Below are 14,508 nucleotides of genomic sequence, written 5' to 3'. Positions count from 1 at the left end.
TTTTGAGAATATCCATAAATCTTGCAAATTGTCTTTCTTTGTCTTTCTTTGTAGGAGCATGTGGATAAGGTACATCTTTTATAGGAACACTCCTCTCTTGTTTTTCACTTTTTTGATTTTTTTCTATTTTCTCTCTAATATCTACAACATCTTCCTTATTCCTTCCTTATTCCTTCCTTCTCCTCCCTCACACTCAATCTGTTCTTTTTCATTTTCTCTCTCACTTAAAACCTCTTCCTCAACAACTAAATTATCTCCAATTCCTTTTCCTGTAACTTTCCCACTTCTAGTGGTGATAGACTTGCAATGCTCTTTGGGATTGGTTTGTGTATTTGCTGAAAATTGACTTCCTTGATTTATCAGCTAACTGTTTAGCCAGCTGCCCCACCTGTGTCTCTAAATTTCTTATTGATGCTTCAGTATTTTTCTGATTAGATAGAGAGGCTGGCATGAATTTCTCAAAAGTATCCTCCAATTTGGATGTTCTCTCATGAACGGAAGGATAATATGGTTGTTGCTGATAAGGAGCTTGTCTGTTAGATGATCCAGCCTCTTGCTTCCACCCAAATCCTTGATTTGGATTATTCCTCCATCCTTGAGTCATGTTATTTGGATAATTATATGCAAAGCCACCTTGCCTTCCTTGATTATTCATATATTAAACCTCTTCCTCTGATGGATTTTGGTAAGAGCATTGGCCATTAAGATGATCTCCCCCACAAAAATCACACTTCAAAGCTTGATTCTGAATTGAAGGAGAATTTACTACATGTAATTGTTGAGGCAGTTTTGACATTTGCTTGGTTAATGCCTCAATTTGCTGAGTCAAAATCTTGTTTTGTGCTAAAATTGCGTCTGAAGTACTAAGATCCATCACTCATTTCTTTTGCACTGTATATCTATCATGTTGAGCTTGGTAATCTGTTGAGGCAAAGGCATCAATGATTCTTGTAGCTTGTTCTGCATCAACACTCATCATTGTACCTCCTACTGCAGCATCCAAGATCATTTTAGTATCAGGCCTCAAACCATTGTGGAATATGTTCAACTGAGCAATACCCTCAAAGCCATGATTAGGACATCTTCTTAACATCACTTTAAAGTATTCCCAAGCTTCACAAAAAGGTTCTTTTGGCCCTTGCCTGAATGTGAAGATATCAGACTTAGCCTTGATATATCGAGAGAGTGGGAAGAATCTGTGTAGGAATTTCTCTTCTACATCATTCCAGCTACTTAGACTCTGGTTTGGATGCGACTTTAACCATTCTTTTGCTTTGTCTGCAAGTGAGAAAGGAAATAGACGCAGATAAACAGATTAAATATCATTTTCCTCGAAGCCCATGGTCCCAACCAACTCATAAAATGTGGATAGATGAGTATAAGGGTCTTCATGATCCATTCCAGTGAATTGATGAGTGATGACTAAGCTAAGAAAAGTTGGCTTCATTTCTAATGATTTGGTGGCAGGAGGTATGGCTATGCTAGAGAAATGCCTCGGTCCTTGTTGCATAGCATAGTCTCCCAATGTCCTTCTAGGTGGATTTTGTCTATTATCAGCCATTTGGAACTCTGTTTGATTGTGTGAGTTGAGAGTGTTGGAAGATTCTCCTTTTGCTTGTCCTTGCTTCTTCTTTTCTTCTCTCTTCTTGCTCTGGTTTTTTCTAGCTGTCTTCTCAATTTCTGGATCAAATTCCAATTGATCTTCAGGAACCTGTCCCCTTAATAACATGTATCTAAGACAACTCAAGCAAGGATTAGCACAGGATAAAAGAATAAGATCTAAACAAGTGTCTATTCACAAAGAAAACAAACTATTCACAATACTCAATAAGTTATACTTCAGAAATTCTTAAAAGAAATTGTTCCCCGGCAACGGCGCCAAAAACTTGTTGATATTTCTTGGCAAGTGTACCGAATCAACTGTAATATAGTACTCTTTAAAGTACGAATGTCGAACCCACAGGGAACAATTCTAATTAAGATGCTCTGTTTTAAAACTCATCAAGTATAGAAAATAATTTTGATTGTTGAGAACTTGTTCATAACCAAATTAAAGATTTCAAAGTAACTAAGAGATATAGGGTTTGATTCAACCAAATACAAAACTAACTTATCAATTATAGAAAAAGATATTGGGATTGAATTGCGTCTATCTCAATCATCTGTATTTTGAATAATACAATATATAATACTCAAAACAACTTATTCTTGATGCATAATTTAAAGCCATTCATCTTGATTCCTCATAGATGAAATTCATAAGATAATTTCTCAAACACTGATTCCTCAGATATTTAACAAATTATCCAGCTTTAGGAACATAATTATAATGCAATCAATAACCTGGAATCTATTCCTAGCATTACAAGTTATCAAGTATTTTCGTTTATTTCAGATCCTTAAAGGTACTTTCCAGTTAAATTTAAGGATCAAAATCAAGACTCTATTGATCAGACAGAATCAAGCAATAAGCATAAAACGAAAATACCAAGAACAAGTAGAAAAGAGAATTTTATATATATCACCAAGAATACATTTGATCAAGGTAAATTATATTCAATCCCAAGTTAGAAAGAACTTAGCCACTCATGACAGCTCCTCCAATCTTCATTCTTGATCTGGATTGCATAAGAAGGGCTGATCTGAGCAAGTTCTTCTCCTAAGAACAGAGGTTTCTTCTCTTTCTCTCACTAGTCTCTCTCTATAAAAACCCAATCTTTTTCCACCGCTGGTTTTGAGTTATGTTTCAAAATTTATATAATCAACTTTAGCTCAAGCTAGCCCATTTTAGCTTAAGCTAGATCTTTCGGTGCATTTTTAGCTTGAGCTAGCGATTCTAGCCTGAGCTAGATCAGTACTGCACCTTTAATCAACTCTGGACAGATTGTACTGCACCTTTAATCAACTCTGGACAGTTTTAGCTTGAGCTAAATCCTCTAGCTTGAGCTAAATCTTCTTGTGATCCAATTAAGTTTTTACTTTTTTTTTTCTTTCAATGCCAACTTGAATACATTCTTTCAATGCTTCATATTCATCTGCAATTTACACAAAAATTGAGATTAAATTTCTTCATTTGTTTCTTGGTTCAAAATATATAATCAGATTCAATAATTCTCAGATTAGGGTAATTTTCTTACATTAAGCAACAATTAAGTTCCAAAGTGTTCAATTTTCTCAATCATAAAAACTGCACATTGGCACTTATCAAACTTTTGTTAATTTGCTGAAGTTTTAGAATAAACCTTTAGAATTGAACAAAGGTTGAAAAAACCTCTGTTATTTTGATGAGATTTTAGAATAAACCTTTGGAATTTAACGAATGTTTAAAAAACCTCCGTTATTTTTTTTGAGATTTTACTATAAACTTTTGGAATTTAACTAAGGTTATAAAAGCCTCCATTATTTTGTTGAGGTTTTAAAATAAATCTTTAAAATTTAACGAATGTTAAAAAAACTCCGTTATTTTGCTAAGCTTTTAAAATAAACCTTTAAAATTTAACGATGGTTAAAAAAACCTCCATTATTTTTTAAAATAACTTTTTGAACTTAACGAAGGTTAAAAACCTTCGTTAATTAAATCAATAAACCTTCGCTAAATAACTTCCATTAAAAAAAAATCTTGTAGTGATAGTTGACGTTTGACCAAAATAATCGTCGTTTAAATATACCTTATAACTACGGTTGTGAGTGATCATCTATCGTCTACGAGCTTTTCTGCACTAGTGTATATTGAAAATAGAACTAATTTTTATAATATACCTTTAACTTTCATTTTAATCAGATTTTTATCAAGGAGCAGATTCAGGTTACGGAGAGACATGCGCAACAAAAAATCCAACCAACCCATATCTTTTATCTCAAATTGATTATGGAAATATTCAACATACCAGCTATAAAAGTGTAAAGATCTGTTAAGATGGCCACAAAATAATATTAATGTTAGATGATTTCATACATGATCTGATTTTAAAGTGCAGCTCCCATGGTGTGCATCATTTCAATTTTACTAAGTGCATTTCAAGCGCAGTCGTGAAAGCATTTGAAAAAGGAGTTTCCTTTTTCTTGTTTCTCCAATGGAAACACATTTGATGTGAGAGATAAAGGACCAGTACTCACCAGACTGTGGTTCACATTTTCGACCCAATTCAGGGCAACCATCTATGATCAAATCTTCAAGGGCTCGTAGACGATGCATCTCACTTGGAAGATGCAACAACTGAGGACAGTTAACAATATGGAGCATCTTAAGATCAGTCATTGTGTTAAGCCACTCAGGAAGCTTCTCAAGACAATGAAAATTTGAAATTAACAATGTTCTCAAAGTGTTGGAGGCTCCTTGAATCCATTGAGGCAATGTCTGTTGCCGTGCACATTGCTCAATATGCAAATATTTCATCATCAATCTTTGGATTGGTCTTTCGCTGTTGAAGGACAGGTTTAGCATCACGCACCTTGTTACAATCAGAACCTCAAGTTTAGGGAGAAGATGAAGAGGTAAGGACTCTAGGTTCCCACATGATTGAATGATCAAAACTTTAAGGGATGGGAGTTGTGCTTGTGCTCCTTGGAACAAAAACTTCAAATTGTCACTGTATTCAAAAATCAAAGTATGGAGACTGTTCAAGCTTGCAAACTCATCCTCTAACAAAATAGACTGTTTTGTGGTTATATACAATTTTCGGAGTCTGATTAACATCCCTAATCGTTTAGGCAATGTTTCAAGGCCCAAGCATCTTCTTAAAGACAACATTTGTAAGTTTTGGAGTTTGCAAAAAGAATTAGGAAGTCTTTTTATGCTACAATTATTATCAAGACTGAGAGCTCGCAGATGCTCCAATTTAGCAATTGAATTAGGAAGTGTCTCAAAAAAGGAATCACTTAAATCTAAATGACGTAAGTATTTGTATCTTTTTATCCATGTTTCCAAAAGATATTCACTGCCAACACCCACTCCATCAACGGGAAATATTATAGTTCTCACACCTCTGAACTTGGGGAACAAAGTATGGCTTAGTGAGTCATTTTCAACGACTGATATATGCCTTACTTGCTCAGGTATTTTGCGAGTATGGGAGTTCACCATTAGAAACTCCTCTTTAGCAACATACAACGAAAGATCATGTACCAAATCATGTAGTTTAAAATAGTACACTGTGCCAAAGTCCTCAAAGTCCTCCAGAAATGATCTTGAATATAACTCATATATATATAGTTTTCCAACATTCTCTATCTTCTGACTTCCAAATGGTGATCGAAGTAATCCAAGTGTGACCCAAAAGTTAGCCATTTCTGCACTGGTAAAGCCAAAATCTTTAGGATAAAGAGAAAAGAAAGCAAAACAGTGCCTCAAATAGGATGGCATTTGATCATAGCTCAACTTTAGGGAAGGTAAAATGTCATCTTCCTGTTGTTTTAGGTTCCATAGCTCATGGTCTCTCATAACTTCCCATCTTTCTAAATCAAAAACCGAGAACAGGGAACTTCCTGAAGTTTTCAGTGCTAGTGGAACCCCTCCGCACTTTTTCACTATTTCTTTTCCAATCTCCACTAGATTTGGGTGTTCTTTTTCTTCACCTTCCTTAAATGCCCATTTGAGAAACAGAGATAAGCAATTCTCCGCAGAAAGACCTTCTAAAACATACGAGGGAACAGTGCCCATCATGGAAGCAATTGAGTGGCTTCGTGTTGTCACTATGATTTTGCTTCCAATTGCACCAACTTTAATTAAATCTTTCAACTCTATCCATTTTGCACGATCATCATTCCATACATCATCCAAGACTAGTAGATACTTCTGGCAAGAAAGTTTGTGTCTAAGACGACTTTGTAACTGCTCAATATCTAAATTGTCAATGCTTTCTTGGGGAACAACAGAAATGGTTGGATCAGAAGCAGAGTTGATGATTTTAACAACTATCTGCCTTATGTCAAAGTCATCAGAAATACACACCCACATCTTCAACGGGAAAAGATCATCCATTCTCTTATCATTGAACACCAACTTTGCTAGTGTCGTCTTCCCCAACCCTCCAAAACCTACTATGGGAATAACACAAACACTTTGATCTCCATAACCATCACCATGAGGGTGAGGTTGCATCAAAAGCTTGATAGTTTCTTCCCTATCCTTCTCCCTTCCTATAACCCCTGAAGCATCAACATGAGAATAAGTCATTTCTCTCCTTTGCAGACGGCTGTGTTCAACATCAATCCTCTCAAGACCAAACTTTCTCCCATCAGCTGCTATCTTATCCAATCTACGCCTAACATTTTTTATTTGCCTAGCCATCCTAAAACGGAAAACAAGAGAATTAGATGAAGAAAAGAAGTGGTCTACCTTCATCCTGGTGCTGCCTGAAGCTTTGAGAACTTGTTTTCTCAGGCTTTGGCACTCAAATCCATCCAACACATCTTCAGTATCTAGGCATACGTTTTGAATCTGCCTGAGCCATTCACGCAACCCATGCTTCTTCTCCTTCTTCTCCTCAGCATCCAAGAGCACGCCCTTTACAATTAACAAGGTGTCTCTCAGACCTTGCACATCCTCGTACAGATCAAAGGCTCGAGAAACTTCTTCATAAAGATTAGATGCAAGCTTCCCCAGCAGTGATTCAGCAATTTCGAAGACAAAATATTCGGCCATGTTCTTGGTGAAATGGCAGAAAGTATTGTTATACAAGTTTGTGTTTGTGGGGATTGGCCTTCCATGTCCATTATACCCGTATAGTCTTATGACAAGTCAACAAATAGAGCTGAAGTCTCTCAGTCAATTTTCACTGTTTAAGGTTAAATGTTACTTTTAGTTGTTTATCTTTTGGTGTTAAGTCAACGGATTGAGTTTAAGTCTGAAGTATTTCATATCTTTTACAAGGTTTGTGTTTTAATGTTTTAATTAAAACGTTAAATAGATTAAGAGAGTTTTAAAATTCTCAAATTAGTATTTTATGTTTTTAAATAGTTCATTTCTTTTACGTTCTATTTTTTAAGAAGTTTCATTTATATTCTTTTCAATTAAAATGTTAAAAAATTAATGGACACATAAGTCAAGTAGGACTACTACGTAAACAATAAGTTGGTGACTCTCCTTTTTTAATATACTATTCATCTTGCTGGAGTGGACCGGTGTCACTTGAAATCCTAACAATTAGTTACAGTCAATTGTATCAACCAACAATGTTGTGCAGAAAATTTTAGTTTTTACATGTGGAAGTTTAATATTATCTTATTAAACTTAATAGCTAGGTTTATATTCATTATCAAATTCTTTTCATGCAAGAAAATAATCAAGCCATCAATTTTGAACCAAAACCTTTATTTGTTCACAGGGGTTGGAGTTCAGAACTGCACAGAGACATGATCTCAAAAAATGATAAAAGTAAACAAAATCACATTAGAAAAGTGTTTTTCTTCTTCACTGTTGTATAGTCTTCTCAATAGTAGCTATGAAGTTCAACGATCAATGCCTTCAATTTTGTCTTCCACCTCCGAATACAACTGCTTGAGCTTCTCAATATTGTCTTCTGAAGTTTCCCAGTAACCACGTCCATTGGCTTCCAAGAAAGTCTGCACCAGCTTCCTGAAGGAGTTTGGATTAGTGTTCATGAGCTTGTTCAGCATTTTCTCATCTTGAATGAATGTTGTGTTGGCTTCTTCGTACACCCAGTTGTCAACTTGGCCTGAAGTTGCACTCCATCCCACTGTGTTGGTTAGTCTCTTCTCAATCTCACGAACACCCTCATATCCAGTAGACAGCATGCCTTCATACCACTTTGGGTTCAACAGTTTGGTTCTTGCGTCAAGTCTAACTGTCTCAGAAAGTGTGCGTACCTGAAAAATAAAATATGTATCCAGAAGGTCATAACAATCCTTTGACATCTACAATACAAAGGTCCTGCTTCATTTAAAATTGATAAACATTTGGAAGAAAGAAAAGGTAGAATGAATTAAGCTTCTTTCGTATGTTAAAAATCAACTTTCTGAAGTTAAACGAGAGAAAGTTGAAGGGTATAAGTTTGTTTTAGTTTATAGAGAAGCTTAATTAATTTTACTTCTCATGTAGGTATTTGTTGAATAGTTTATCCAAATACCTTAGACTCAATGTGATTTGAGGATCTTTTCTACTTTGGAGAAATGTCAAACCACACTTGAAAAATAGGAGATTCAATGGAACAATGTATACCTGAGCATTAGCAGTAGTTGTATCGGCAACGTATGCACTGGGCTTTTTCCCATCTTTCCTTAGATTTTGAACCAGATTAGTTGGGTCTGAGTCAAAGTAATGACTAACATCAGTGAGGGAAATTTCTGATGAATCAAGGTTTTGGAATGTGGCATCTGCTGTGCTTAGAGCCATCTCAAAGACTTTTCTTTTCTCAGTCATGCCAGCACCAGGGGCATCAGAATCAAAAGCAAAAGACTTTCTGCTAAGATACATGTCCTGAAGCTGCTTCTCATCATTCCATGAAGAATTCTCCACAGCCAGGTTTATGTTTGAGGAGTAGGAGCCGGAGGCGTTGGAGAAGATCCTTGTTGCTGCTTCTCGAACATCAACTCCAAGGGCTTGAGCTTGTTCTGACGCATGCTTTCTTACATAGTTTTGCTCTGCTGGTTCATCTAATTCAGCAACCATCTTCACTGCTCTGTCTAGAAGGTTCATCTGAGTAATGAATAGATAAAAAAAATGAGCAACCAAAGCAATGTAGCAACAAACAGCCTAATAAACAAAATGTTAGATAGCTCTTGTGCAAAACTTTTAACTCAATCATCATCAGAGTTTTTTATGAAGCAACCGTACGCTTTCAATCCAATGAAGGATACTAATCATTGAGATGTGAGAAAAAGGTTGGAACTCGGAAATATTTTCCAGTAACCAAATTAAAATATGAAGAGTGCAACTGCAAGTTGCAATTCTAAACAATAATGGCAATATTTCACAAAATGATGTAACACGAGAAATACTAAATTGGTCTAAACCCCCATTAATAGAAAAACAGCAAAAGAAGTAATACCTGATTGATGAAAAGGTCTCTAAACACTCCTGAGCAATTAACAACAACATCAATCCTAGGCCTTCCAAGCTCTTCAAGACTGACGGGTTCCACCCGGTTTACCCTGCCAAAAGCATCAGCCACTGGCATCACACCAATCATCCACAAGACTTGACCCAGTGATTCACCATATGTTTTAATATTATCAGTTCCCCACAATACAAGTGCAATTGTCTCGGGATATTTTCCACCGTTCTCAGCCTTCTGCCTTTCAATCAACCTCTCTACCACTATTTTGGCACTCTGCATTGCAGCAGTTGTAGGAATAGCTTGTGGGTCCAGGGCATGAATATTCTTTCCTGTTGGCAAAACTTTAGGATTTCTTATTGGATCACCACCAGGCCCTGGCTCCACATATTTACCTTCCAAGGCTTGCTTTAAACTTCCCACTTCATTATCAGCCACAACCAACTTCAAGCAGTCTCCCAGGAACATAAACAAGGTTCTAAGTTTTTCCCTATCAGCTCGATAAAACTTGGTGTCTGACAAGTACTGAATCCATGGCTCATTTATGCCAAATCCCAGGATTGAGGTAAGCTTACCAGCTACATCAACAACTTGACCCTTATCATTGGTAGTGCGCTCCACAAAGGCAGTGATTGCTCCACGTGATGCCTCTGTTATTTGCCTAAGAAGCTCTACATCCTTCAATATTCCTTTGTTACTGCCTCTATACACATCTTCTATATCTCTTCCTACAGTGTCAGCTAATATTCCTGGAAGAGAAGAAATACCATCTTCAGGACGATCAAGTGCAGCAATGTTCACCAGTGTAGCGACTGCTTCCAAAGCTGAGGGAGGCTCACCAATGATATGAAGCCCACAAGGTAACAGACGAGACTCAATCTCCATGATCTTGGAATACACCTTTCCAACCACCAGATCGCGCTCTTTAGGTGAGATCTCCACACCCTCATCTGGCAATGTCACATCTTTGTCAAGATTACACTGTCTAGCTGTGCTGATAATTGAACTCACAATTTGTGCCCCACGACCAGTGTCTTTGAGGGACTGATATGAGGAGATGAGCTCACTTAACTGCTTAAGACCTTTGTATAGTCCAGCATTTTCTGCAGGAGGAGTCAGATAGCTAATGGTGTTTGCATAACTTCTGCGCTTGGCTATGGTAGCCTCGGAAGGGTTGTTTGCAGCATAGTAATACACATTTGGAATATTACCAATTAGACTGTCGGGATAACATGCATCACTCATCCCCACCTGTTTTCCAGGCATGAATTCAAGGGAACCATGTGTCCCAAAATGAAGAACAGCATCAGCTTTGAAGATTTTCTCAACATAGGAATAAAATGCTGCAAATCCATGATGAGGGCTGGCAGATTTGGAGAAAAGCAGCCTCATTGGATCCCCTTCATAGCCAAATGTAGGCTGAACACCTATGAAGATATTACCATATTGTTTCCCATATACCAACAGATTTTCTCCATCTGCATTCAAATTGCCAGGGGGTTTTCCCCAATTCTCTTCCAGTGCCGTGGAATAGGGAGTCAAATTTTGGTACTCTCGGACGTTCATTTTGTAAGCAATGTTCAAATTTGGACTACTGAATTGAGCTTCTTTGTCATGAATTACTTCTTCAATCAAAGCTTCTGGAGTCTCTGGAAGGCCTTCAACGTTATAACCATCTCTTTTTAGTTCTTTCATAACTGAGTATATAGAGGCAAAGACATTGAGATAGGCAGCAGTTCCCACATTTCCTTTGTCCGGAGGGAAACTGAAGACGGTGATTGCTAGTTTCTTCTCTTCCTGCATGGATGCGATTTCTTAAGTGAATTTCAATAATAAAAGTCAATTGCTCAAAGAGTATAGATCAGATAATGGTGCAAATTAAAAAATGCTGATGAGTGTAAGACAGTAATACTTCAGTTCCCTGCATACAGATGGATTACAGTACAACCAGGATCGAAGACAACAAACAAGATGGGAGAATTTTTTGATACTAAATAAAAAAACAAAAAAAAAAACATGCATGAATAAATTAACATTGTTCCACAACATAGTTTTGAGAAGAAAAAACTTTTATTTCCTACAATTGATGTTCTTCTATTCATAAAGGAAAAGGAATATAGGGAGAAAGCTAACAAGGTTGAAACAAGGAATGGAATATACAGTATAGCAGAAAAAAAATCATAATAGGAAACCTTGTTTCTCTGCCTATTCTCTACCGTTTCAGACTTCTCTATTTCTCTAGATATTTGTTTTGAAAATAACGAGGTTAAAGATGAGACTTCAATGATACTCGCAAATCCAGACCAAAATAAATATAAACTTGAACAGAACGTACATGTTGCCTTTTACTGTAAAAAGACATTGTGAATTGTTTTCAAACAATTGAATTCTTAATCAGACATTACATGCAAGTCATTTCTCCTTTGAGTAAATGTCAAATGAAAATTTCTTTTCCAAGAAGTTATCTTCTAATTCATTGAAATTGACTTTATAATAGATACAGAGAAAATATACAGCAAAGTCATATTGGGTATCAGCTTGAAACAAATAAAATAAAAGGGTTTACTCTATTTTGTCTGAACTTTTTTCCAATTTCTAATTTTAGTTCCTAATATAAATTTTGACAAATCAAAAGTCCCTAGTTTTTTTCTTAGTTTCCACTTTTAGTCGAGCAACTTGTCATGTCATCAAAAAGTCTAGCAGCATTTTCAGGTGTAACTTTTAGTATAAACTATGCTTCTAATCTCACATGTTCCGAAAAGTTAATGGCATCAAACTAGTTGATGAGAAATTAAAAAGTACACATTGTTATTCCTACAAACTCCTTCATAGGAAGGAATACATGTGGTAACAGAAAAAAGTTCTGCGCTTTGACTAGTCAAAATTCAAAATTAGCGAGTAAAAACAGAAATCTGAAAAAATTTAGGGACAACATAGATACTAAACCCATGAGTGTGCGTTTGTAAATAGGATTGTTGTTATTAGACTAAATTGGTACAATTTTAGGACTCTTGCTTGCAAAATTGCCAAATTTGTAACAGGCTTGGTTAAAGTCCGTCTTAAACTGGATAAGTATATATAGAGGTTCAAAAAATGGTAAAAACCTTTGATTTTCTTTTCAATTCAGCCCATTTGATTGCCCTGACGCAGAGTTGTTCCACTCTCTTATGAAGAGCATGAGATTTTCCTGAAAATATATCAATCAATCGTTAAACAAGTGAAAAATTATGCAAAAGGATAAAATTTCAATATCTATACTGATTCTAATATTCATGCTTTTATGGAAATGTTAATTGAAAAGAAAATTCTCCTAGATTCCTATCTAAAGATTAATACTTAAAACATAAAACTTAAGACATCTGCATCATAATAGTCAATACAAAAAGTTAAAAGACGGTTGTAAAGAAAAGAGATCACGATTACCTGTTTTAGGATCTCGACCAGCGAAAACAATTGGCTCCATGCCTCCATCTAGCTCTGGCAGAGCAACTTGAAGAGCAACCTGTATTGGATGCACACCAAGAGTACTGTTGAGCCATTCTTCTGTTGTCTGAAACACCAGTGGCAGGGCAACAATGTAAGGAACATCAAGTTTCATCAAAGCCTCAACCGCCCTTGGATGGTCCTGCCTTGCTGGCCCTCCAACAAGAGCAAAGCCAGTGAGGGATACCACAGAATTCACAAATGGTTTCTTCGTAATTGGATCAATGAAGAACTTCTCCACTGGCCCTGAAAAGTCAAGTCCGCCAGCAAAAATGGGAATGACCTTAGCCCCTCTAGCCTCCATCTCCATGATCACAGCCACATAGTGTCCTTCATCACCAGTCACAATATGACTCCTTTGCAAAACCAAACCAATGACGGGTGCATTCGGGGATTTCAGCTTCTCATTTGCATCCCTTCTGGTACCATACCAATTCAAATACTCCTTCACATCATCATACATACAAGGAGCCAAAGGGTGCCAAATCCCATTGTCCAAGTACAAAACCGGCTCCGAATACTCGATCTTTGCACCTTTCAGTGCTGGAATATAAGATCCAGTAATCATTTTCAGGAAATTCTGCAAGTTATCAGGAGATCCCCCAAGCCAAAATTGCAGACTCAGTATGTAGAGCCTGGCATCCTGAGCTTTATCACTTGGCAAATACTTCAAAACCTTTGGCAATGTCCTCACGAGCTTCAACATGCTGTCGGCAAAGCCAGCAGACTGAGGCTTCTTTCTCTTGAAAAGCTGGAAAAAGGGACTCTTAGATTGCCCAAGTTGTGACATGCTGAAAGAACCCAACTTGTTAAGCCTCATCACTTCAGGCATTGATGGAAACACCAAGACCGCATCAAGCCTGTCCCTTTCTTTCTCCACTGCAGTCTTGATCTTGAGAGCAAGCTCCTCCACAAAAATCAAAGACCCAATGAAGACGTTAGCATCCTCCAAGTCCTTGCAGAAAGCCTTATACGTTGAGGCGTCTCGAAGCTCCTCAACCAAGTAACCCACAACCTCAAAGGAAGCATGTTTCCTTTTACTGTTGAGAGCCAGGACTGCAGCAGTGAGAGATGACTGGTACTGAGCCTCAAGGACCACATACACAATTTTAACTGTTGGCAAGTTTTGGTCATTCTCAGGAATTATTCTACGAACTTCTTGGGTGGTTTGGGTGAATAGACCATTGCCAATACATTTCACTCTCAGAGAGGATTTTGAGCTACCATTATAACCAGTTTTCTTGGGAAGGAAAGAATGAAGAAAAAGATGCTTTTGGGCAAGAGAATGAAGCTGGTCAGGTTTAGAGCTAGGTAGAGTAAATGATGAAGATACTAAAGAAGCCATTGATAATCAAGTTAAGTAGAAAAACAACAAACTGAAGTCTAGAGAAGGGAAAGCAACACAAGCCAAAGCAAAGAGAAAATTGCTTTGAAAGAAAAACTTGGGGCACTGAGGAGCTTGTGCAGTTCTGCTCCCAAAGTTATGCACCCATTTCAAAGGTGTGTTCTTTCTCTTCTTATGTTGGTTTTGGAATGATGAGTAGCTGTTGGATTTTATGTGTTTTGTGTGGATGAAACTGAGAGAAAAATAAGAAGCAGAGAATTGAAAAATAGTTGGTAATTTCAGTTCGTGGTGATAGTTAAGACCACGTGGCCCAATGGATTGTTATACAAATTAAAAAAAAACTTAGAGGTTTTGTTAGTGTCACAGTGTTTATGTGAGTGAGTGACAAGGGGGATGACATGTCCTTGCACTATCTGTTAGCATCATTGCTATATCTCTCTATCTGTTGGGTTTTCATACGATGGAGTTTCCTGAAATCTGATTGGTGGAAGTGGATTTCCTCAAAAGCGATTGTAGAAGAGAGAGAGGAGGAGTGAATATCTGATGATGAGGAAGAGAGAGAAAGAGAGTTTTTATTTTCTTTTGAAGAGGTGGAAGGACTTTTGGCTTGCATGTAGAGATTCTTTGCTTTTAGAATTTGTGTTCCACATTGAAAAGCGTTGTTAA

The 14,508-nt window shown here is 36.9% G+C and overlaps 2 protein-coding genes across 2 annotated transcripts; both read right to left on the bottom strand.

Moving 5' to 3' along the window:
• Positions 1 to 3,850: 3,850 nt before the first annotated feature.
• On the bottom strand, positions 3,851 to 6,699 carry LOC137814042 (disease resistance protein RGA2-like). Its single transcript, XM_068616577.1, has one exon. It carries the CDS (start codon positions 6,641 to 6,643, stop codon positions 4,007 to 4,009), a length of 2,637 nt encoding a protein of 878 aa, XP_068472678.1. The 5' UTR covers positions 6,644 to 6,699; the 3' UTR covers positions 3,851 to 4,006.
• Positions 6,700 to 7,295: 596 nt separating this feature from the next.
• LOC137814041 (magnesium-chelatase subunit ChlH, chloroplastic-like) lies at positions 7,296 to 14,269 on the bottom strand. Its single transcript, XM_068616575.1, has 5 exons — positions 12,438 to 14,269; positions 12,119 to 12,201; positions 9,009 to 10,811; positions 8,180 to 8,656; positions 7,296 to 7,827 (listed from the first exon to the last, which is right to left on the bottom strand). The coding sequence occupies exons 1-5, from the start codon at positions 13,840 to 13,842 to the stop codon at positions 7,450 to 7,452; spliced, it is 4,146 nt and encodes a 1,381-aa protein (XP_068472676.1). The 5' UTR covers positions 13,843 to 14,269; the 3' UTR covers positions 7,296 to 7,449.
• Positions 14,270 to 14,508: the final 239 nt, after the last annotated feature.

This window comes from Phaseolus vulgaris, chromosome 1, assembly GCF_000499845.2.
Source record: "Phaseolus vulgaris cultivar G19833 chromosome 1, P. vulgaris v2.0, whole genome shotgun sequence".
In the NCBI taxonomy this organism is placed as follows: domain Eukaryota; kingdom Viridiplantae; phylum Streptophyta; class Magnoliopsida; order Fabales; family Fabaceae; genus Phaseolus; species Phaseolus vulgaris.
Note: the sequence above shows the minus strand (reverse complement) of the source record. Positions and strands in the feature narration are given on the sequence as shown.